The sequence below is a fragment of the Ascaphus truei genome, chromosome 2 (genome assembly GCF_040206685.1).
Source record: "Ascaphus truei isolate aAscTru1 chromosome 2, aAscTru1.hap1, whole genome shotgun sequence".
Lineage (NCBI taxonomy): Eukaryota > Metazoa > Chordata > Amphibia > Anura > Ascaphidae > Ascaphus > Ascaphus truei.
In genome coordinates, this window is record NC_134484.1 from 412,123,194 (window position 1) to 412,146,176 (window position 22,983).

Here is a 22,983-nt window from a genome sequence, read left to right on the forward strand (position 1 = left end):
TCTCTCTCTCGCTCTCTCTCTCTCTCTCTCTCTCTCTCTCTCTCTCTCTCTCTCTCTCCTCTCCTCTCTCTCTCTCTTCTCTCTCTCTCTCTCTCTCCTCTCTCCTCTCTCTCTCTCTCTCTCTCTCCTCTCTCTCTCTCTCCTCTCTCTCTCTCTCTCTCTCTCTCTCTCTCTATATATATATATATATATATACACAAAGAATAGCAGGCACTCCATCAAAATAGTCAATAAAGTGGGTGCAAATCCTATATTGAATGATAGGCAATACAATACCGTGGTAAGACGAAATCACAGGCAGCACTCCAATGGGTGGTCAAATAATTATATTGTAGTTTTAACAAGACACCATTACCGACGTTTCGGTACGCAAGCGGGACCTTTCTCAGGTGATGTGACTAAAATATATCTATCAATGGGCTTCTAGCTAGAGAAAGGGTGGCAACACACCCTTTCTTCTCTCATTTTGGAATTTGATTTTCACTTGGCACATCTGATGCACCCAATGCCCAATCTAGGCATTTGTGAGCGACACTCATAATTACATATCATAATATATTTACCTTAGTGAGCAGTATATACCCTTTTGTGTTTTGGTGTATATATATATATATATATATACACACACACATATATATACACACACACATATAGTATACAGTATAACACACACATATATATATATATATATATATATATATATATATATATATATATATATATATATATATATATAAATATATTGTGAGATTTACATTTGAGTAATGTTTTTTTTTTTCCCCCCAACATTAGCTTTTTTTGTAATTAATTACTAGGAAGGGATATGGTTATAGTGGTGGTCTCGGATACACAACTGCTACCTGGATCATTGAGTCACTTACACACGGTATGACCTCAGTATAAAGACTAACTACCGGTGCTGTCTGAAGACATGTTTGAAAAAGAGATACAGTATGACAATTGAAAAACAATAAAAATGAATTGTGCATGTGCATGATGTTGTACAATGGACATTGTGAAATTCATTTTCACATATTATTCAAGAATACATAGCAGTGCCCCAGCTTGTTTTTTTTACAATTCAATTATAAACCATATTACAGATTGCTGCATTCAATGTCATATTATATGCTATGAAATATACAAGCTTACATTTTTAAAGCCTACGGACAATTCTCTATTGCAGTGTTGGCATTTGTAATATACAACAATGCATTTCCAAACGCCTCAGATACAATCGGGTTATACTTCTGCATCATGATGTATGTTTGTATATTAAGTATTCATGCTCCATTTTCTGTCCCCCATAAACTCAAATATTTCCCTAGGCACAGTTGCATGCAAGAGAATAACAGACACAACAACCAAGGCATCCAGATACAACACCCCTGTTGTGAGGTCTTCAAAACCCCACTTTAAATCTTCAAAACCCCACTTTAAATAGCAGATCCATTGCAAAGTCACATCCAAAAACACGAGGAGCACAGCATTTGCTGTTGGATAATCACACTGGTGTATACACACACACACACACACACACACGTCAATACCTACTAAAAGTACTTTCATAAACATTTAAGCCATTTTATCCATAGTCAGAAGATTTTATGTCACTGTGACATACGTTTAGAACAATTATTTTGCAACAAAAAACTATTTCACTATTTTGTTAACATTAAAAAGTAATACTTACTATTTGTAGGTTTCTGAATGGATATATTCAAAAACATGAGACACACCCAGCTGGAATTGATCTGCAATTGGGGTGACCCAGGGGTTGTTCTCAGCTTTGAAAACCTGCTTTTGGCCAGTAAGATCCAAATTACCTATAAAAGGAAGAGACAAAAAAGTTACTATACAGTATGTTGACTTGCACAATGGTCATTGTATTCCTAGTATTTAAGATATTCAGTAATATGCATAAATATAGTTAAAGTTTCCAGAGTTCATCTAATACATACAACACATTCTAACATAGGGATGCGCAAACTAATTGAGCTGCGCCCCCTTGCCCGGGAGCCGCAGCGTTCACGCCCCCCCTCTCCAATGACTCGGCGTCAAATGACGTCACGGGTCATGTGACATGGCGACGCGTCGCCGAAGACCCGGCTGCCAGCAGGTAAGTAGGTTACAGAGGCCTCACGCCTCCCCCGGCATTTCATTTTAATGCCGTGGGGAAGAGCACGGTGCCTCTGTAACCACCCGCGCCTCCTCCCTAGAAATTCTCGCGCCCCCCAGTTTGCGCACCGCTGTTCTAACAGACTGTGTCTGTAAAAAATCCAATGTGCTGCATACCGTGTACTACAATGTAATGGTGAAGCGCGTGCTGCATACCGTTTACTACAATGTAATGGTGAAGCGCTTTGAGTCCCACTGGGAGAAAAGCGCCACATGAAATAAAGTTATTATTTTAAACTACCCCCCCAAAAAAAAAAAATAACCATCAAACCACTTTCTTGTTTGTAAACGGACTGACACATTTAGTTTTGATCAACTAAACCAGGGAGAAAGCCTGCTGCCTGCTTTAATTCTACTTATGTATGTTTGTTGTAAATAATCCAAACTAAAAGAGAGTAGTGAAAATAAAGAAATACAGGTGAAGGGCCAGGAGTGTTTTGTAATGTACATTTTGGAGAGCAAAAAAGCAAAAGAACGACATATTGGTACTATACTTAAACATTTTCCCATTTATAACAGCTGCACCATATCTATTTATATAAACTTGGCCTAACGAGTGAGCTTCACTGTGGGGAAAAAAAGGCACCTGACTGCCGGAGCTATGAAATCAACAGGAGCAGACAGTCCAATGGCTACTACAAAGCACTCCGAGTCAGATTTGGACCAGGGGTCACCAGTTGAAAAGACCTGATAAGGGATTGAGCAAAGCTCCCCAAGTTCTGTCCTCCAGTAAATGCAAACCAGGTTTTTACATTTTCATCTAATTAACACTTCATTAAATCAATTAACCTGTCTCCATTTATCACAAACACACCATGCTTAAGTTTTGGTTACCCTGACATTCTGGCCAGTTGGTTCTCTTGAGAAATGGATCTGGAGAGCTCTAGATTAGAGGTGGTGGAGCTCGGTTATACATCACTTCCCTCCCCTCCTCACATATATCTCAGCTCTTTTATTATTGTTACTCATACTGTAAGCTCTAAAATATTCCAATTGCCCTTTTAGTGCTTTAGTCATTTGTGTTTACTTAACATTAGCTAGCCCCTGGAGAAAAAAGTAACGGGTACTTTCGTGCCCAAACATTTTTGTTTTAGCATTAGACTGGATCCAAGCGAGTAACTTTGAAAATGTTCGTGAATGAATACATTAGTCATTACATAAAGCAAAATTAATCGTATGGGGGGTGTAAAAACGGGATGCAACAGTATTCATTTCCTGACATTGTTTTGTCTGTTATGTAATATAAACTACCAAATCCGAGCTGATATCCATATAGGTTAACATTCGATTTGGCTAAAAAGTTGCCTACAACACTTACCACACAAACGAACGAAGAGAGTAGCATAGAGTTATGCTTGATGCCCTCATAATGTTTTTAGGAACCTAAAGACTCCCCAGAGGTTTGTTGTCCATAAGATAACATCACCCTAATGGGATAAGTGACCCATAAAGGGCGAGAGGACTTCCAAAAGTTCTATTCATGGTTAACAGAGTACAGTATTACAAGAAAAAGGGACAAATGTTTCTTATGAAAATTATTAAGTATCTTACGAATTTTGTGGAGGGCACAAAACTTTTCTTGGTTACACTGTATTTTGTTTCACCATCCTCTGAATCTGTTTTTATCAGTCTTTTTTCTTTTAGCATCGTTCTTTAATTTCATTGCCTCTTCCTTACTCTTACTCTATGTCAGCCAAAAGAGAAAAAAAATTCAGTTCTACGCCACACCACTCTACAACTGGATAGCAGATCATATTTCAATGCACTGATGCGGTAGACAACCATCTATTGACTTGCTGAGCTTGGGTTCTTGGTTGACATACTTTTTCACGTCAATTCCAAAAGATTCAGCACTAACTACTGTAGTTCTCTCAAAAAAAAACATTTTACATTTCTACTAGCATGCTTACAGCAAATGAAAAAAATCACTTGTGAGTACATTCATATGTCTTAGACAGGTCTGCAATCCTGTTTTCACTGTTTTCTCCTAGCATACAGTGCTTCCACTGCAGCCAGGGATTCTGGGAAATGACATGCCAATGAGCACACAGTGTCACCTTTTACTTCATGTCCATTTTGACATGGACCCCTATAAAGCATATGCCTGCCACATTACACAGTTTGTCAGCACAGCCGGGGTTAAAGTGCATAGCCAGTAAACCTCCTCCGTGTGAGGCTAATTATACAGCTCAACCCCGATATAGCATGATCAGCTACAACGCGGATCTGCTTATAACGCGGTCTCAGCGTGGCTCCCAATTTAAAAACATCTCCAAGGTGATGGACGCAGCTTGATGATGCAGGGAGAGGAGAGAGCTGCAGAGAGGAGAGAGCTGCAGAGAGGAGAGCGCTGCAGAGAGGAGAGCGCTGCAGAGAAGAGAGAGCTGCAGATGCCTGGGTAAGTCCTCACTCGGCAGCCATTTCGCGATCACGGTTATAACGTTGTCTCATTATGTGGACCCAGAGCACCACGTTATAACGGGGTTCAGCTGTATTGGCTTTGCAATTTGAAGCTGGGATAGGTTTCAACATACTAGTTAGGTCTCATTAAGGGTATGACCAAGTTGCTCATCCAACCATTTTCATTTTGCAATCATTAAACAAGTTGGGATGATTATACAGGTACAAGAAATACAAAGTTATACAAATAGGTATATAATATAATGACAACTGGAAAAGCTTTTTTTACATGTTCAACTTCAAATCGCTTACATTTCCAAAAATATCCCTTCCCCAGTAAGATTTGCTTCCAAGCAGTGACATTGTGTGTGGTCACATTTAGCAATGTGTGTTGCAGAACGAACACTCATCACTGTTCAGGTTTGTCAACTTTATCCTGGGAAAGTTCTTGCACTAATCTAAGGTACATTTAAACCATACAGTCCTGAAACGTGTTAAACAATAGAGCAGCATGAACAACACATTTCACCCTCTGCCACTCAAGCAGCAACCGCCCCAAATGCTCTATGCTTCAGTGGTCCTGCTCAAAACCATCTTCTTTATTAGAGAGCAGAGAAGCAATAGTGTTTAACAAGGATCAAGCAGCAGGCTGCCAGATTAAGCACGGTGACAAAGAGAACCTAATAAGATGGGAGCCAGCGAATCTCACATTATGCTGGTTGGATAGAAGAGACCCAGATTCACACTGTTCACCATTCAGTTTCAATGCACAGACCACAGGAGATGGGAGCAAGCGCTGTGATTAGCAGTCACCTCTTGACCAGCGCTGCCATAAATATCATACATCACTCACAGGCTTGTTCTGCAATTGCAAATTGGATTTTGTATTTATTGCTGGAAACGGAACAACAAGTCTATGTTTTGAAAGTCATAGAAAAGCACGCTCATCGACCAATTTCCCCAATGTTAAACAAGTTGGGATGATCATACAGGTATGCAAGAAATACAAAAAGTTACGCAAACAGTTCTATGGATGTGATGACAACTGGATCAGATTTTACATGTTCAAATTAAAAATTGCTTACAAAAAAATCCCCAGTAAGACTGCTAGCCAAGAAGTGACATTGTGTGTGGTCACATTTAATTTACAGTCCATATTAAACAATCTGGGGAATTCAGCACCTCATCACTTGGCTATTTCTACTGTCATAGCAATATTCTGCCCAGAAATTTCATTCTTCAGTTCCATATGTTTTGCAATAAAGGTTTAGGCACAAGTAGCAGGTGTTGAGGTTTAATCACAAATAAGGTTAATTAAGACAATCTCATTTCAATACTACTACTACTACTACTAATAGTTAATAACAAAAGGACATACTTCTTCCATCCAAGCCGTTGAGTTAGAAAAGGGCTGCAGCCTGAGCCCCACACTTCTTAACATATACATCAATGAGCTTGCAGCAGCCCTAGAATCCTCCTCTTATCCAGAACATTAATAATATAGAAGAGAACCAAAAAATAGCGATCCTCCCGGGAGAAGATGAAGCCACAGCAGAACTGGCTGCACACTATATCAGCGCCTGCCACAAGCTGAGAGACGCACTCTAACCCTCACATCCCTGTGTGTAACTTACCCATGAACTGTGCAATCATTATACCCTACCCCTTATAATTCATGTAATGTGTATTCATTGTACCCCACCACCTATTATTCACGCTTTGACAATACGGAAATGCTCTTTCTTCATGCCAATAAAGCTTATTTGATTTACTCTGGTTTATTTAAACAAACTGTCTTCTTTGCCAAAGGGGGGAAAAAATAAATATATATATATATATATATATATATATATATAAATAAAAATATATACTGTATCATTTTGTAAATTGAAAGAAAAGTCGCGAATATTAAATAAGGATGTAGATTAGAATACTTTGATAGGGAAAGCAAAGCCATCACAACAGTACTTGGAGATTTTAACAGTGGAAAACGTGATGAGCAGGAACCTGTAGAAGTCACTAAAATTGTGTTCGCGCTTGAAAATGTACCTCGTAAAACTGAAACCAATTCTAGCTACTCGCAGGGAGAAATTAAGGAGAAAAAAATACTACAAACTGAAGAGCCACAAAACTAATAAAACCTTTCAATTCGAACCTGAAACTTTTTAACTAAAAGAACCGTATTTAAAGTCTCTCTTTGCAGAGTAGTCTTAGGCCGCGCATATAGTGCCCGCGTGACATCACCGTCGCTGCTAGCGAAAGTTATATTTCGCTTTGCGGCGGCGGCGTGGGCTTCCGGGCATTTGATTTGTTCAGGGGCTGTCACATGAGGCGACAGCCCTTGAAAAATCAAATATTTCCGGCTTCCAAAGTTCGCGACGCGACGTCGCACCGGCGCATTGCCGCCGTCGCGCTTACTATAAGCGCACGCGGCGGCAATGTATTTTGTTTTTGGGCGCCGTCGCGGGCACTCTACGCGCGGCCTTATTCACTATGCAGAGAGTAGGACGAGGTCTGCAATAATTACCTACTGGTAAAATTAAGAGATTGAGTTACATTGTGAGAAACACAAGTAAACTGGCAAAAAATATATCATTTAAACATGCTGGTATACATATTGAATTAAAATGTCTTATAAGTAAGCAAGAGCTGATCACAATTGGAAGTGACAGAATAGATTTAGAAATAACTCGGCGATGAATGCTGTCTGGACAGAATTTAGCAACACAGAAAATAATTAAATCAGAATGGGGGACAGGATGGATATGCATATATATATAATGCTTGTAAAGTATGTGATCACAGCATAGAGGTTAAATAGATCGAAATGTCCATACAAGAATTCTCTACCCGGCAAAAATTAGCATTCAAAACCCTGGGGGGCGCAAGATTTTCTGGGGTGGGGGGGGGGGGGGGGGGGGGATGGAGGGGAGGTATGGGGGACAGAGCTTACAGAAGCCCTTTCCCCACAACATTTAAATAAAATGTAATTTATTTTACATTTTATATTACATTTTAATCATTTAAATGATGAAATGCAGGGGAGCGTGCAAGGCATCTGTAAGGCTTTGATTATATCAGCTCCGGCTGGGCGCACGTTCTTGTGACGTCGTCCATGCACAAGTCCGAAACGTGCACTGCAGGCAGGAGGCAACAGGAGGAGACAGGGAGCCGTGGTGGAGGCGTTGCCATGTGGAGGGCTGTTTGCCCTCATTCGCTGAACCGCTCACGTGACGCGGCTGTTGCCTGCAGAAAACAAAATCCCAGGTCTGTTTTCTGGTCTGTCGCCCTGCAGTTCGTGTCTGCGCGCGTCAGGTATGTAAACTTTTATTGCATTCAAGCAATATGTTATTGCAGCGTGCAGTCCGCCGCTTTCAGTATAATCACGGCCTAACGCTGTTATCTGCTCTCCGGCGACGCGTCACCATGACAATGGGGTATCTGACGCCGTGGGGTCAAATGGCAACTCGGTGTCATGGCAACCCTACGTCACATGACGTTGTGACCTCATATGACGCCACCCATGCCAGAGAGCAGGTAAGGAGCACTAGCAGGGAGGGGGGAGAGCAGGCAGGGGGGCACAAACAGAAAAGTTTGCGCACCCCTGCCCTAAGAGACTTTGGGCTCCCCGAGAAATCCCTCAAGGGTTCCCTGCAATTTGCAGGTCATTTAAAAAAAATGACCAAATGGAGAAACATTTACAATGCATCTGATCTCAGACGCGCTATTAGAGAGGGTTGGGGTTGCTTACAATGCATCTGATCTCAGGCACGCTATTAGAGAGGGTTGGGGTTCCTTACAATGGATCTGATCTCAGACACGCTATTATAGAGGGTTGGGGTTCCTTACAATGCATCTGAACTCAGGCGCGCTATTAGAGAGGGTTGGGGTTCCTTACAATGGATCTGATCTCAGACGCGCTATTAGAGAGGGTTGGGGTTCCTTACAATGCATCTGATCTCAGACGCGCTATTAGAGAGGGTTGGGGTTCCTTACAATGCATCTGATCTCAGACGCGCTATTAGAGAGGGTTGGGATTCCGCAGAAGTTCACAATATAATTATAGGTTTCCACATATATGTATCCACATATCTTGCATCTCAACCTACACATTTTACATTTTCTCTCTGCTCCTCCAAGTCTTTTTCAACAGTAGGCAAAGTGAGTCAAGAATGTATGCATGAATGTATGCATGTCTTTATTTACAGGCATACCCCGCATTAATGTACGCAATGGGACCGGAGAATGTATGTAAAGCGAAAATGTACTTAAAGTGAAGCACTACCTTTTCCCTCTTATCGATGCATGTACTGTACTGCAATCATCATATACGTGTATAACTGATGTAAATAACACATTTGTAACGGGCTCTATAGTCTCACCGCTTGTGCACAGCTTCGGTACATGTAGGGAGCCGGTATTGCTGTTCGGGACGTGCTGACAGACGCATGCGTGAGCTGCCGTTTGCCTATTGGACGACATGTCCTTACTCGCGAGTGTACTTAAAGTGAGTGTCCTTAAACGGGTTATGCCTGTATATAGCTCCATTAATGTACATAGCGCTTCACAGTAGTAATACACGTGACATAATAATATAAATAACACATAATGGGAAGAAGTGCTTTCAGACATAAAAGTGACATTTAGGAAAAAGAGTCCCTACCCCGAAGAGCTCACAATCTAATTGTTAAGTAGGAAGAATGTACAGAGACAGTAGGAAGCTGTTCTAGTAATTGTGTCTACAAGGGGTCATGGTAAATGTATGAGGTGAATAGTGACACCAGAGCAGAAGTGCTTAAAACTACTGTATCTTAATGCCGATCAAGACGTTGCGGAACGTTAGACAAAATATGGCTTTGGACGAAACCACATTGTATGAACAACATATCCAATTAACAACTTGCTCACACTTGCCACCAACTCAAAATAACAACCACCTGGAAAAAAAAGTGTTCAAATATCACTTCCAACGTGAATCTTGTAAGATAGGGATTTATTCTCTTAATTAAGGTAGGCAGTACAATGGACATATTAATGTAATTTTGTATTTCAACATAAGTACCTAAAATCTAGTTTTATTAAAGGTTGTGGAAGGGATCACACTGAACATGCCTTGCAGAACCTAAAAGTAAGACCATTTCAATTCTTTTACTCGAGGGCTTTTCATTTTTATTACTTTAGAGCTAGATGTTAAGGCTCGGTGAGAAGAAAATATCTGAACATTGAAAAGGGGCAAAATGTTCAAAAAAATAAATCTCGACAACATCTGTAGCATATACTCTGTTATTATATTCTATGTCTTATCCTAGTGCTGTTACCTTCTAAACTCCATTCATACTTCCTCAATATTGTCTCTCTTTCAACACAAGTGTTTTATTTGTAACATAATACACGTCAAGCCAATTCCCTTGAGCCCCATCACTTATCAAATGAATCCCCTTAAACGCCGACATGAAAAACGTAGGTATAGAAACAAAGAAAGCTTTAAAAAAAAAAAAAACTACACTTAAATGAAATACTTAATTTTACATAAACTTGTGTCTCGTGATGTGGAGACTGCGTTACGTATTTATTTTTTTGGTCAGTTAATATGATACTGACGAGCAAATCTGCCTCTTCTCACTTGCTCACGTACTTGTTAAAAACAATGAATGAATGTTAAGAGGGGAATGAAACAAAGACAAAAACAATAGACAGAAGAGAAGGTTAAAAATTACAATGTAAATGTTTCAGAGTAAAGATCAGCCATCTAGTTAATATGTTTTCTCAACAAAAAAAACCCCAATCAGGAATAACTATGTAAAATAGTCAAGATCACAGGAAAGGTCATCTGAATCATTACAGAAAGCCTTGCAGGGATTTTGACAATACATTATTCCTATAACACAATAAAAGTGGATAGATTAAAAAACTAAAAACCAGGCCCCAGTGATCAAATGAATGGAGAATGGAGCAATCATTTAACTGCTCTAATCAACAATATATCACAACTTAAGAACTGCAATATAGTACTATGGCAGCTCGTTGATGTGATGGGCTCAAACATTCCCACCTCTTTAGACACGAGATCAATTGTGAATTACTCTGGAAAGAAGCAGAAGAAAATGTACTGTATGTAATGTTCGCTGCACTATTTCAGAAGGAAAATAGAAGTGTGTTTGTGGCTCTGACTCGAATGAAGACACACAGGCTTAGCGGTGCTAGTCCATAAAACTTCTGGCATCAGAACCCACCTCACAGCCCATTCATTCATAAGGTGCCATATAGATCTTAGCAAATATAGTCCACAGTACACGCCCATTTTGTTGTGGTTTGTTTTTTTTAACTCAAAAACAGGTACCAGTATAAAGATACCGTGGAATTCTGCTACTTGTACGAGTGCTGCACGTCCACCATACAAAATGAAAATGAAACTATAAAGCGTGTTCTGCATCTTTGGGAATAAGGATACATGCAGATATAGCCATGCCTAATGTACCTGGCGAGGCACAGCTCCGTGCGACTTAAAGTGGTTTTCACATGGTAATCCCCAAGTTAAAATTGCCCACGGTTTTGAAAAGTATTCTGCCTTTGTTTTAAGCCTGCTGCAAAAGTTACACAATTGACATTACTTTTTGCATAACTTCTGTTCAGGAATTGTGGCTCAGTATGCAATTTGGATAACCGTGAAGTTATGTGGAGTCCCTATTCAGAATTATTCTCTACAGAATGTATGTCCATACAGTATTATACTGAATATGCAAATCTGGGGCTTCAAAAGACAATCCCAACTGCATGAAAAAACACAACAGATCATATCCATTCCTTTGTTTTTCTTACATAGAAAGGTTTCCTTGCCAGCTCCACTTATAAACCGCGCAAACAATCAGTCTTTGAGTTTACAGTATGTATAAAAAAAAAAAGAGATGCCTGGCTGGTTCTGCTCTATTGAAGAGCTTTCATAAATCAGCATCACATGGCACCTAGTTGACTTATTAAATCATTAACTGTAGACTTGCTCGTCCCCCTACATCCTACACTGTATCCCTCAATAATATCAAAGTGGAGACTCGCGGTTGTGAAAGGTGAATAAGTGCAATCCTGGTCCCATGGGTGGCTGCAGGAACCTTTGGGTGTCCTGTACGCCATGTGAATAGTAGAATAGGAAAAATGCGCGACGCACCACCGGAACATAAAATAAACTGGAGAGAGGGTAACTACGAAGTTTGCATTTAATCACTCATTTCTATTATACTGAATATGGACTCAGGTTTGGGCTATGCAGACTAGCAGACTATGTACAGAGTCCCGATTACTGTATAGAAGATACTGTACGTAAACTGCGTATTGTTCGTGGCAAGTTGAACACAAAGAAAAAAATACTTTTAAAAGTCATGCAACGCCTGGTGAAGCACATTACCCCCTGGTAGGAGCACAGTAAGTTTGTCTACCTATGTAAATGTCTTGAGGACAGCGGAACAAGGAGCGAGCGTTGGGGAAAACCTTACAGCCTGTTGATCTGAATAGGCTACAAGGTTTCGTTTTAAATACCGGAAGGCGCCTTATGGCATAAAACGGCTTAGAAAATTTGGCCAATAATGCATTGTGAAAGATACATTACAAAGGTTGCACCTTTTCTTTGTCTGCCATCCTCTGAACCGATGTACATACCAATTCCATTTAAGCCAACAAAAAGCCACCTCATTGTGACGAAGATTGACCCCAGCAGTCATTTATTTAAGTTATTCCTATCAGCAGATGAAAGTATAATTATCTGGGGACCAAAAGCGCCAGGCGTTTAAGATTAGGTTTTTTTTAGCTTCAAGGGACCACAAAGTTACAATTCGAAAAGCATAACAAAATCAGGTTTAAGACTGGGGTATCTCAAAATGCTGAACTCAGAGGACACGTAACAGCCTTGATTATTCCATTCTATTCCATTATGTTGTGATATTCTACACCAACCATGCCGCTGAAGCATTGAATCTGTGATATTGTTCTACGGCTATTACTGGATAGGTTGTGTTATGTGGAGGGGGGGAGGGGACAGTCCCCCGCTACATAATACGTGTCTTTTATGAACAACTATGTAGCCACTTAACACAAAAACCGACTCAACTGAGGACTCCGTAAGGCAGCGGTGCGCAAAGTGGGTGGCGGGGGATTTACAGAGGCCCTGCGCGCTTCCCGAAGGCATTTAAATTAATGCCGGGGGAGCTGCAAGTCCTCTGTAAACTTCTCCTGACCTTAGTTCAGACGGCTCCTGGTGAAGCGTTCCATGGCAAAACCATATCATGATGTCTGAGTCAAGGTAAGGAAGGGTGGGGGGGGGGGGGCGCAAGGAGAGGGGGACAGCCAGCAGGGGGGCGCAGGAAAAAGAAAAAGAAGAAGATAAATAATATTTTTTTAAATGTAAGATGAGGTTTAAATTTTATTTAAAAAAATATTACAAATAGGAGTGGAAAAACATCTAATTGGAAGCCAAGTCTAAATATTCGCTTACTGCTTTCCTAGGTGGCCCACTGTGCCCTCCAATACAAGCAAAAGATTTGACAGACACTGTGAATGGACACTTCCTCTCCATCTTGCAGTGATAGAAAAGAGATACATTTAGCTTGAGTCGACAATCCATCATTTTTCCCATCATTCTAATGTCAGAAATGGTGCTTACGCTCCATCAATAACCCTGCTTAAGGAAGGCGTATATGCAGAGTTCAATTGATTTTGTTTACTTATGAACACTTGCTATTTGTTTTTTTCCCTCTGTTATGGATTAGAATATAAACGGATTTCCAGTAATTACAGCAAGTGTCCACTCTACTTTGACATTAGGTTAGTACAATTGTACAGTTTATGTTCACCATTCAGTCTGGCACATTCCAAGCAATATGAAAAATTATTAAATGTAGCCTTTGCCATGTGTTATAATGAGAAGATCACAGAAATAAGAATACAGTTGAGTGAACTTGTGAGTCAGGAGAGCCATTTTGAAGATCGTGATTTCACCTTTGACAGGAAGTAGAAAGTAGCATTAAGTCTACATCACAATGCACTGCTGGAATCCCTGCAAAAAATGTGTTACAGCTATAGATTATCTTTTTCGCTGCAAACATTTTCTGAATGTTGGATCCTTATCATAAATCTGGGGAAACATTGAACATTTCACACCATGCTCCCCCCCAACGAAGCCCAAACAAGGCTGAAGCAGTGATCTCAACAGTAAGGCTAAGGCCCCACTGAACGCGCCGGTGCACCTGCCTTGCGTCCAGGTGGCGCGTGTACAGCACCGTGATCTGCGGTCTGCAGGGATCGTTTTTAGGCGTGCGGGGGGCCAGCTCATTTCCATGTCAGCTGCAGCAATCGCGCATTTAACCTATTCAGCAGTGAATGGTGAATTCTAAACCGATGTTGCTCTGAGCTGCTCTGCTCTGAGCGGTTTGTAAATGATGATGTCACATACCTGACCTCTGATTGGCTCTCTGCCACACTACGTGACGCATCGCCACTCAGGATCACAATCCTATTATAGCCCCTGCTGGCTGACGCGTCACAGTGCAAAGTGAGCCTGGCAGCGAGGAGGGACTGAGGATGCAGCGGGACGCAAGCCTAAGCAGTGCTAAATCTTCACTGATTTCTAGCTTTGCATTGATATAATCAACTTCAACATGTCTCCATCCTGATGCAGAATCTATAGTGCAGCCCCTGAATCACTATGCACGCTTTTTTTAATTCAAACTCCAGTTTGATATTCCAATGTTGCCAGTTTCACAGTAGTTTCTTTTTTCTTTATTTTAGAAATAAAAGTATATTGCATTTATTCTGTATCGGTTTCTTAACATGCTTGTTTAAAAATCGGCCACAATATACTGTACAAGTTTGTGCCAGCAAGCATACAAAAAATGTCTATTAAAAAAGGAAGACTCTAAGAGAGGGGTCGAAACGTTGGATATTTATCATGCGAGTAATACATTTATTTTTTTATTTAATATATTTGGAGTGCAGTTGCATTTTTGTTTATGTACCTATAAACACGCACGCGCACACGCACACACACACACACACACACACACACACACACACACACACACACACACACACACACACACACACACACACACACACACACACACACACACACACACACACGATCAATCCCTTAGCAGAACCCACTTGTTTCTTGAACTCAGCATTTTTTAACCCCTTGAGCACCACGCTCACCTTATTATAAAAAATGATAAAGTATCAATTTCTCTTACGCCCATTTTTATAAACGGACATAAAAAAAAATAACACCCCCCCCCCCCATCAATGTTTCTTTAACAAAAGAACTTTAAGAAAAGAATCTAAATCTTACAAATTGAATGGAAGATTAGCTTTGGTGACTTGCTCCTAAAATTTACTTGGATCCCTCCATATTATACCCTACAGACCAAACGGCACCTAACATCTACAGGGTTCCACATTTACTCATTTCGCAAGGTGGATTACTACAGTATGCTATTTTTAACCCAACAGCACCCTAGAGCTGGTTAACCACGCACTTATACCATACGTCCTGCCGCTGTGTATAAACACAAAGGCCTACTGGAGGTTCACTGCCATCTATTCTTAGGGGGTTTTTTTTGTGACAAACAATACTAAACTAATACACAATGAAAAAAGTGCTATGACCAAACTAAAAAACTACCTCACTGTGATATGTACAGTAAGTGCTTGATTTTACAATGACCAATATGTGGCCAAAAGGTGAAAATAATTTAAAATGATACCCTATGTGCAGAGACATCAAATAATGTTAGCTGCCAAGAGGACAAAGCATACAAGTGCTCTCTAGTGCACTAGTTAAAACATGGATGAAAGGGAAACTACTGTGATCCCCGGCGCTTAGAATAATGTGAAATACCGCATGTAAGTCCAAATGGAATGTCCCAACAAATTGGATTGGAGAGGGTAGTGGCCCCAAAAGTTTTTTTTACTGAATTTGCCAAGCTACCAAATAGGCTACCAGGTGACAGCCATTCCCAGCAGTGTTCATAATGAAGTTACACTGGCACTTATAATTGTTAACAGGAGAGTTAAATTGACAGGTACAATATATAGGTCTGCACTGGGTCATGTAAAACGCAGATACACTGACTAGTCTACTAAATGGTGCTAGTAGTGGATTTTCCACGTGCTGTGATACCTTTCAATGTACCACCAAGAGATGTGCAATTTGATTACATATATGCCATATAGTGTTACATCAAAACCACTACAAGTAGCAGCAAGGTGCAAATGCCGTGAAATCGCTCACAAATTTTGCTCATATCTCTTGAAAATGCTGCGTTAACTACTTAATTATTTGGGAGCAATGTCTGCAAAGCCCCTCCCTGTAGCACGAAAAGGGCTATAAACTATATTGTATAACTCCTCAGAAGCAGAATAGGAACAAGCTTGTATTTGTAATAAATAGGCTGAAGGGTAAATTCTCGTTTGGCTATCTGTGTTGCTGCAACTTTATGGTAATCAGGGGGTCTCTCTGCTCTCCCCATTCCATCCTGTATGCCTCTCACCGATTCTCTGTATATAAGGTTTAGTTATATATTCCTCTGCAGTGCTGCAAGAGCAAACTTTTAATGCTTTTGCAATTCCAAAAGGAAAAGCAAGCAAAATCTCATTAAGTTTAAATCTGTGCTCTCGTGTGTCTTTTACAGCAAAATTATTAGAGGGGATAAACAGCTTGTACTAAATAGTCATTTTTTCCCCCACCTGTCATTTTTCTTCTTTCAATTTTCACAGTAGCGCTTAACAGAGATACATCAAAATGAACATCACCTCCTTGGGAAATTCATTGTTTTGGAATTCTACTGATCCAAAGATGGACAATAGGCAAAATAAAAAAAGAATGGCTCATGGCTGCTATGCAATGGATCAAGGGTGTCAGACTCTACTATTCACTTATTTGCCTTCACAAACAGAAAAAAAGGGGGGGGGGTGAGAATTTATTAATCAATCTGAATTCTGTAGTACACAGAATTCTACTTTCGGATGCAGCAAATAATTGGAGGCATTACAACAATCGTATGTGGAGTCTATATTGCCACAATATTCTGTCACATCTGCGGACTATTGTCAAGCAAACAAGATTGATCTGGCTAATTGTGTCTGCCACTTTGTTTGAGTTCCTTGTTTCAATCTCAACTTCTCTTCAGACCGCATTGCAATTGTTAAATGGTAAGAATACAGAAAGCGACAGGTTTAGTGATTCTTTGGTGATTTATATTTCTGGCTGCAACTTAGTTGTTACAGTGAATCATGATTTATATGGTCTTACTTTGCAGGATATAACCTTCCACAGGCTTGAAACAATATCAGTCCTGTTCATTTGACTTACCCCAACCATTTTATAACCCTTGGAGATATATAAATGAAAAAAAATTATATACATAATATATTTTTTCTATATATATCTCCAATGGTTATAAGATGGTGGGGGTTGTGCGTGTGCTGGAGATATATACACATACACACAGTTATATATATATATATCTATACATATACATACATACATACAATTTTCAGATGGCTCTTCCACAATGATCAAACATCCTCACTCTAAGGAGGATGGTTTGCTTATGTATCTCAAAGCATTTAAAAAACACAATTTTTAAATGTTTAATTTAAAGAAGCGATCCTGCATTTCCTCTTTTTTAAAATATCTCTTTAACGTTCTAAGATTGAAGCAGGGTGTCAGGAGCTGAACCGCGCTACATTTCAGCTACGGGGACCCCCTGCTCCCCCAGATACTTACCTCCGTAGGGAGTGCGGGTAGTAGCTCTGGCTGGGCTGTGTGGGGCTATGGAAATGGCGGCTTAAATGTCCAGCATCACGTAGGCCAATAGGAAGCCGTGCTGTCATCCTTTGCGGCTTCCTATTGGCCCGCATGACCAGCACCTTTAAACCTGTGGAGCTGGCACCCACTATGGAGGTATCTCGGGAAGCAGGGGTTCCGGAGCCGAAATGAACGCGGTTCAGCTCCGGAGACCCCCCTGCTTCACAGCCATTAAAAAAAACATGTTCTGCTGCTTTAAAACTGAGAGAGTTGGGTGTAGCTGCAATAAAAGCACTACAAGCTGCTCAACGTATTGATTTTTTGTTTGCTTATTCTTAATGCAAGGTGACCTTCACGTGCACAAACATAGAATACAGGAGCTAATGCTACCAGAATTTATCTGTCCAATTAATAAACTTTAATTTGCTCATTCCCACCCCCCAAAGAAGCTTCACTGGGGCAAGTAAGAGAGCAAGGGGAATTAGATTAACCTATGCTCCACATGGAGAGATACGATGAAAAGATAAATATCAGGCAACACTGAATTAAGATAGTCTTATTTTATTAGTGAAGACCATGAGAGTCTCTGCACTTAAACAGCAGAGAGCAAGAACAAAATACAAAGGCCTTGCAAAAAAAATATTTAAAAGCAGCAGTCCAAGTTGCAGTTTTTTTTAAAAATGTATTTATTTATTTTTTCCCCGTTTAATATGTGCATCAATACAATCCACACAATGATCAGTAATTAGCTAAGTTGCGGATGGATCGGCGAAAATTCAGCTCGGGGATTCACTAAATGGCCGTCAGTGCAGCAGAAGAGGACCAAAAGGCCAAAGATGCAAAGTTCTGTGGGGGAGATCATGTGACCAGACAGTCACTCGATACAATTGGTGCACTGCTAAAGAGAGGGCGGGACTCAAAAAGGGGTGTGCCAGAGCCTGTTTCAGAAGAGGAAGGGGATGTGACTTTGTAAATGGTTGCTATAAAAACAAAAATGCTTGTTACATTATAAAACATTAAAAATTTCATGCAGAGTTGTTTAAAAAAAATGCTACAACTATTTTCTAATAGTACAGAACTGATTAAAAAACAAAAAAACAAACAACATGTAGGATATTGCTTGGTGTGCAGCTTTAAAGTACATCTAGCGTACGTCAACAATTTTTTGCAAGGCCTTCCTTTATTTTTTTGTCCTTGCGCTCTCATTGTACAGAATGCTTGTGCTATTTCTTTAAGTGTAGAGACTTTAATGGTCTCTAATAATATATAATACTGTGTCTACAGTATATTGAGAGTGTTGCTTGGTATTTATCTTTTTATCTTATTACACATCTCAAGGGGACTAACGAGCCCCTGCTACACCAGAGCAGCCCTGCAAGGTAATTTGTTTAATAAGCGGATCTCTTGAACATGTATCTTTCCTTTCCGTTTGTCATTGTGGTGCACACCAGCTTGTTTGCATTTTTGACTTCACATGGTGGGTGCGATACCTGAGAACACATGAGATACATGGGGAATATGCCAATTTAAATTATTTGGATATATCGACATATTTAAAATGAGCATATTTCCTGCGTATCCCCGGGGTGTCCACATGTATCCCACCATGTGGAGCTTGGGTTAACCTATTTGGAGGTATATTAGTAAATGGTCCCTCTCCTTAATTTGTCTCTCGGTCTCTCGCTCAATGTGGCATTACCCTGAAAAACATGACGTTAGCACCATACGAACGATCTTAGTTACTGCTGTTCTTTTCGCATAGAATTTCCTTGGGGAATAAGGCGCTAAAATAACATCTGTTCCTCTTTTAGGTAACGTCATGTTAGTTGCCATCATTTAACAGAACTTCGTAAACATAGCCCTAAGAATGCTGTTGTGGTGTGCCCTGTTATGCAAGGCCAAAAGTAATACACAAAACACACAAAAGACAGGCATGTCTTTATGTCTTTCCCCTCACACTGTACATTATTGATTTATGCTGTGGATGATCACCTTTTGTTTTAAGCTAACCACCCATCCACCTAACCATAGCGGATCCACTAACTGGTTGGCAAACTATAGAAGTCAGAGTTCTTTCTTACTCTGCTCATTTGCATGCCATTACCCAGAATCCCTGGCTGCAGTGGAAGCATGCTTTGCTAAGCGATAATGGGGAAAGACAGGGTTTGCAGACCTGTCTGGGACATGCAAATATACCCCCAAGTGGTATTTTTATTTACAGTTCTTAAAAAGTGAAAGAGAGAAGCAATGGAAAAGCAGCTCATGTGAAAAAAGGTAAATAATGATTGTACGTGTAGGTCCTGCTTCAGGGGGGTCCAAACTCATCCACTGTTGGAAAAATGTGTGACCACGATAAATGTTATTGCATTGTAGTCTTTACGCAGCATGCTAAATAGAGTTAAGCGATAATAAGTGGTTAACTAGATACCGGCTGCAGGGTAATATGCAACATTACAACCTAAGAGAGGAAGAACTAAGGGGATGGGAGTTGGAATATAGCAGGGGTAGCCAACTCCAGGCCTCAACAGCTACCAACAAGTCAGGTTTTTCTGATATCCCTGCTTCAGCACAGGTGGCTCAATCAGTAGCTCCCTCAAAGGCTGAGCCACCTGTGCTGAAGCAGGGATATCCTGAAAATCTGACCTGTTGGGAGGTGGGGGAGGAGGGGGGTCTTGAGGACTGGAGTTGAGAACCCCTGGATATGCTAATCTAAACTTACCTAGCTCCGGAGGTAGAACAGTGAGTCTGTTCCCTTGAATGTGAAGTTCCTTCAGCTGAGTGAGTTCACCAATCTCTTTAGGCAATGATATAAGGTCATTATCCCGAAGGCTTATCTAAAAAGAAAAACATACAAGTTGCCAGGACTATTCAATGTGCAATAAAGCTATTATTCTGGGCCACCCTGCCAGATTTCCAATTCATTTACACAATTGCGCTGATGGACAAGTAACAAGTACTAGTTGCAGTAGTTCATTTCTGAAAATAAATAAATAAACCATACTTCTCCTTAAATTGACTAGATTCTACGCTTACAAGGGCTGCGAAAGTGAATTGATTTTCCAGGAATTTAGATAAATTACTTACTATCTGCAACTTCGCGAGTTTCCCAATATCTGGCGGCAGGATTTCAAAATCGTTGTCACTTAGATAGAGTGCACGCAGGGTGGCTGCAAATTAAACAGCAATATATAAACAGGGTGGTGCATAGCCCAACAGCTTCAGCACTGATCAATACAAACCAGTCAGCTCTGATTAATAACCCTGACTTGGTGAGAAGCCTTTGACATACCCAGGGCTCACAATAATAACAAGCAGGTCAAGTGTAGATTTAGTGGCTTATTGTACTGCTGGTATGTACAGGAAAACATCTATATCCAAAGGCCTGACACAATTAACACTTTCTGCTGTCGTAAATTTTGGCAGTGTGTGTCAGATGTGCTGGATGTGAAGCTAACCGAATGTTTGTTTTGCCGACTGCGTGTGCGTTTATAGACTTCTTTGCATTTCATAACAATAGGACGTAGGGGTTTAAAACTGAAGGTTTCATTACACACTTAAAAACAAAAAAGGTGCAACAGCAACGATTATGATCATTGTAAAAGACACATGCAACGTCTCGGTGTATTATTTGTTATAGGGATGGTGAGATAGGCCCTTTTTATGTCTGGATAGGCCCACTAAGTAATGCAAAGAGGCCACGTCCTGCCATAAAATAATTCAGAATAAATGTATAATTAAGCACTCAACTCTTCGAATGCAGCATTTTACACCTGGGTAGGTCGCCAACAACCTTCCGGCCCCAATACAAGATCATACATATAGATATTAAAATAAATACATGAAGCAGATCCCACCAACGCAAATATTCTTACTCAGGTAAAAGAAGTTTCCAGGCAAGGAATTTTCATTCACGTTGTTGTAGGTCAAGTCCAGGACCTCCAGGGCTGGCAGGGAGCCAAATCCTCGCGGCAAAGTGTTTAACCTGTTCATGCTAAAACACACAGAAAAAATACATTCACGTGATATTGTAAACGCCCTCCTTACCTCTGAGACTGCAATGCTGCCATGTGGTTGAGAAGACTCCAGCTACTCAAAAGGATTCATGTTCTTAAAACAAATCAGTTTCAGGGGCAAGACTTGACCCACACTCGGTGTAAGTCAGGGGTGGGCAACTCCGGTCCTCAAGGGCCACCAACAGGTCAGGTTTTCCGGATATCCCTGCTTCAGCACAGGTGGCTCCATCAGTGGAACAGTTTTTGACTGAGCCCCCTGTGCTGAAGCAGGGAAATCCTGAAAACCTGACCTGTTGGTGGCCCTTGCGGACTGGAGTTGCCCACCCCTGGTATAAGCGCTAAATTACGATGCGCACAGGGTGGGTGTCAAGTTTTAGTTCTAGCATGGACAGTTTTGCTTATGTATCTTGGGATGGGCTGCACAGGTCTTCAGCCAGCTGCAAAGTAAAGGCAGCGCCTGGCTGGCACCCGAATGATGCACCATTGACTGAACGGTGCTCAGCAGGAGTGAAGATTTCTGCTGTAGTCCAGTCCTCAGCTGTTGTGACCAGTCAGAATTGGCTCTGTTTCTTAAGTAGGAATCCTCGTCAGTGAAACAGCAGACAAACACTTGAGTAAATCTGCTAATGTAAAGCAACTATAAAAACACATATTAGAACCTACAATTATCTTAATAGGATTCGTGGTCTAATGTCGCCTTTAAAAACAATTAGCAACATCGGGCTAACGCAGAATTTTTGGGAGCATCGATATTAATGAAGAAATACTCTTTTCCAATAAAACTGTCAAACTAAATCTGACGCTACATATATCAACACACATTGGCATTATAAAAAGTTGCACAATTTGCTAGATCTAACGCTTCAACTTTGATAAATGCTTCTATTAAGCCTCGATTTCCAAGGAGTACAACTTTCAAGGGAAACCGATGGAATGCATTCTTCTGGGTATCTGCACATATAATACTTTGAAGCAAAAAAAAAAAAAAAAAGAGAGAGATTGATGTGAATATTTTACGACCTATTTTGTCTGTGAATGCCTTTGATTCCCTAGAATCCTAAACTGCAAATTACAATACCCGTGGAAATGGGGAATCCGAAACTTTTATTGAGATGTCACAGAAACTGGACCGTATAAAAACCATGTTTGGGATAATATTGTTCACTGACGATAGGGGAATGTGTCACCAGTTGCACGAAATATGTAATCTTTTCCGTGCTGAATGGGCATATAACACAATGCCTTTTTTTATGAGACAATTTTGTTGGACAGTAGGAATTGTTTTCCATTCTCAATTTCTCTTTAGGGTGTCTTCTAGAACTTCAATTATAGTCTGCCTTCTAAGACAGCCTGCTTTGGAAGATTGGTACATAAATACCTCAAACTTGAAGAGGCTAAAATAAATCATATCACAAAGACGGTCAAGTAGTGTGCGAGTACAGTATTAATGATTGCTAATATTACCTTGTTACCCCTTTTTTAAGCGAGATATGTTGATGGAGCTCAGAATCCCTGTATCATAACCTTAGTGTATAGCATTTTTTCTAAGTCATTAAGTTCCCAGACTTGAGAAGCAGCCTTTGAGTACACTAATTGAAT

At 40.4% G+C, this 22,983-nt stretch overlaps 1 protein-coding gene across 2 annotated transcripts in view; it reads right to left on the reverse strand.

Annotated features, from left to right (window-relative positions):
- RSU1 (Ras suppressor protein 1) overlaps positions 1–22,983 on the reverse strand; it is a 149,760-nt gene that overhangs the window by 65,653 nt on the left and 61,124 nt on the right. For both annotated transcript variants that reach the window (XM_075587494.1, XM_075587493.1), the window contains exons 5-8: positions 21,244–21,362; positions 20,456–20,538; positions 20,091–20,205; positions 1,694–1,826 (exon numbers count right to left, since the gene is read on the reverse strand). In XM_075587494.1, coding sequence (XP_075443609.1) covers positions 1,694–1,826; positions 20,091–20,205; positions 20,456–20,538; positions 21,244–21,362 — 450 coding nt within the window. The remainder of the gene's footprint in view (positions 1–1,693; positions 1,827–20,090; positions 20,206–20,455; positions 20,539–21,243; positions 21,363–22,983) is intronic.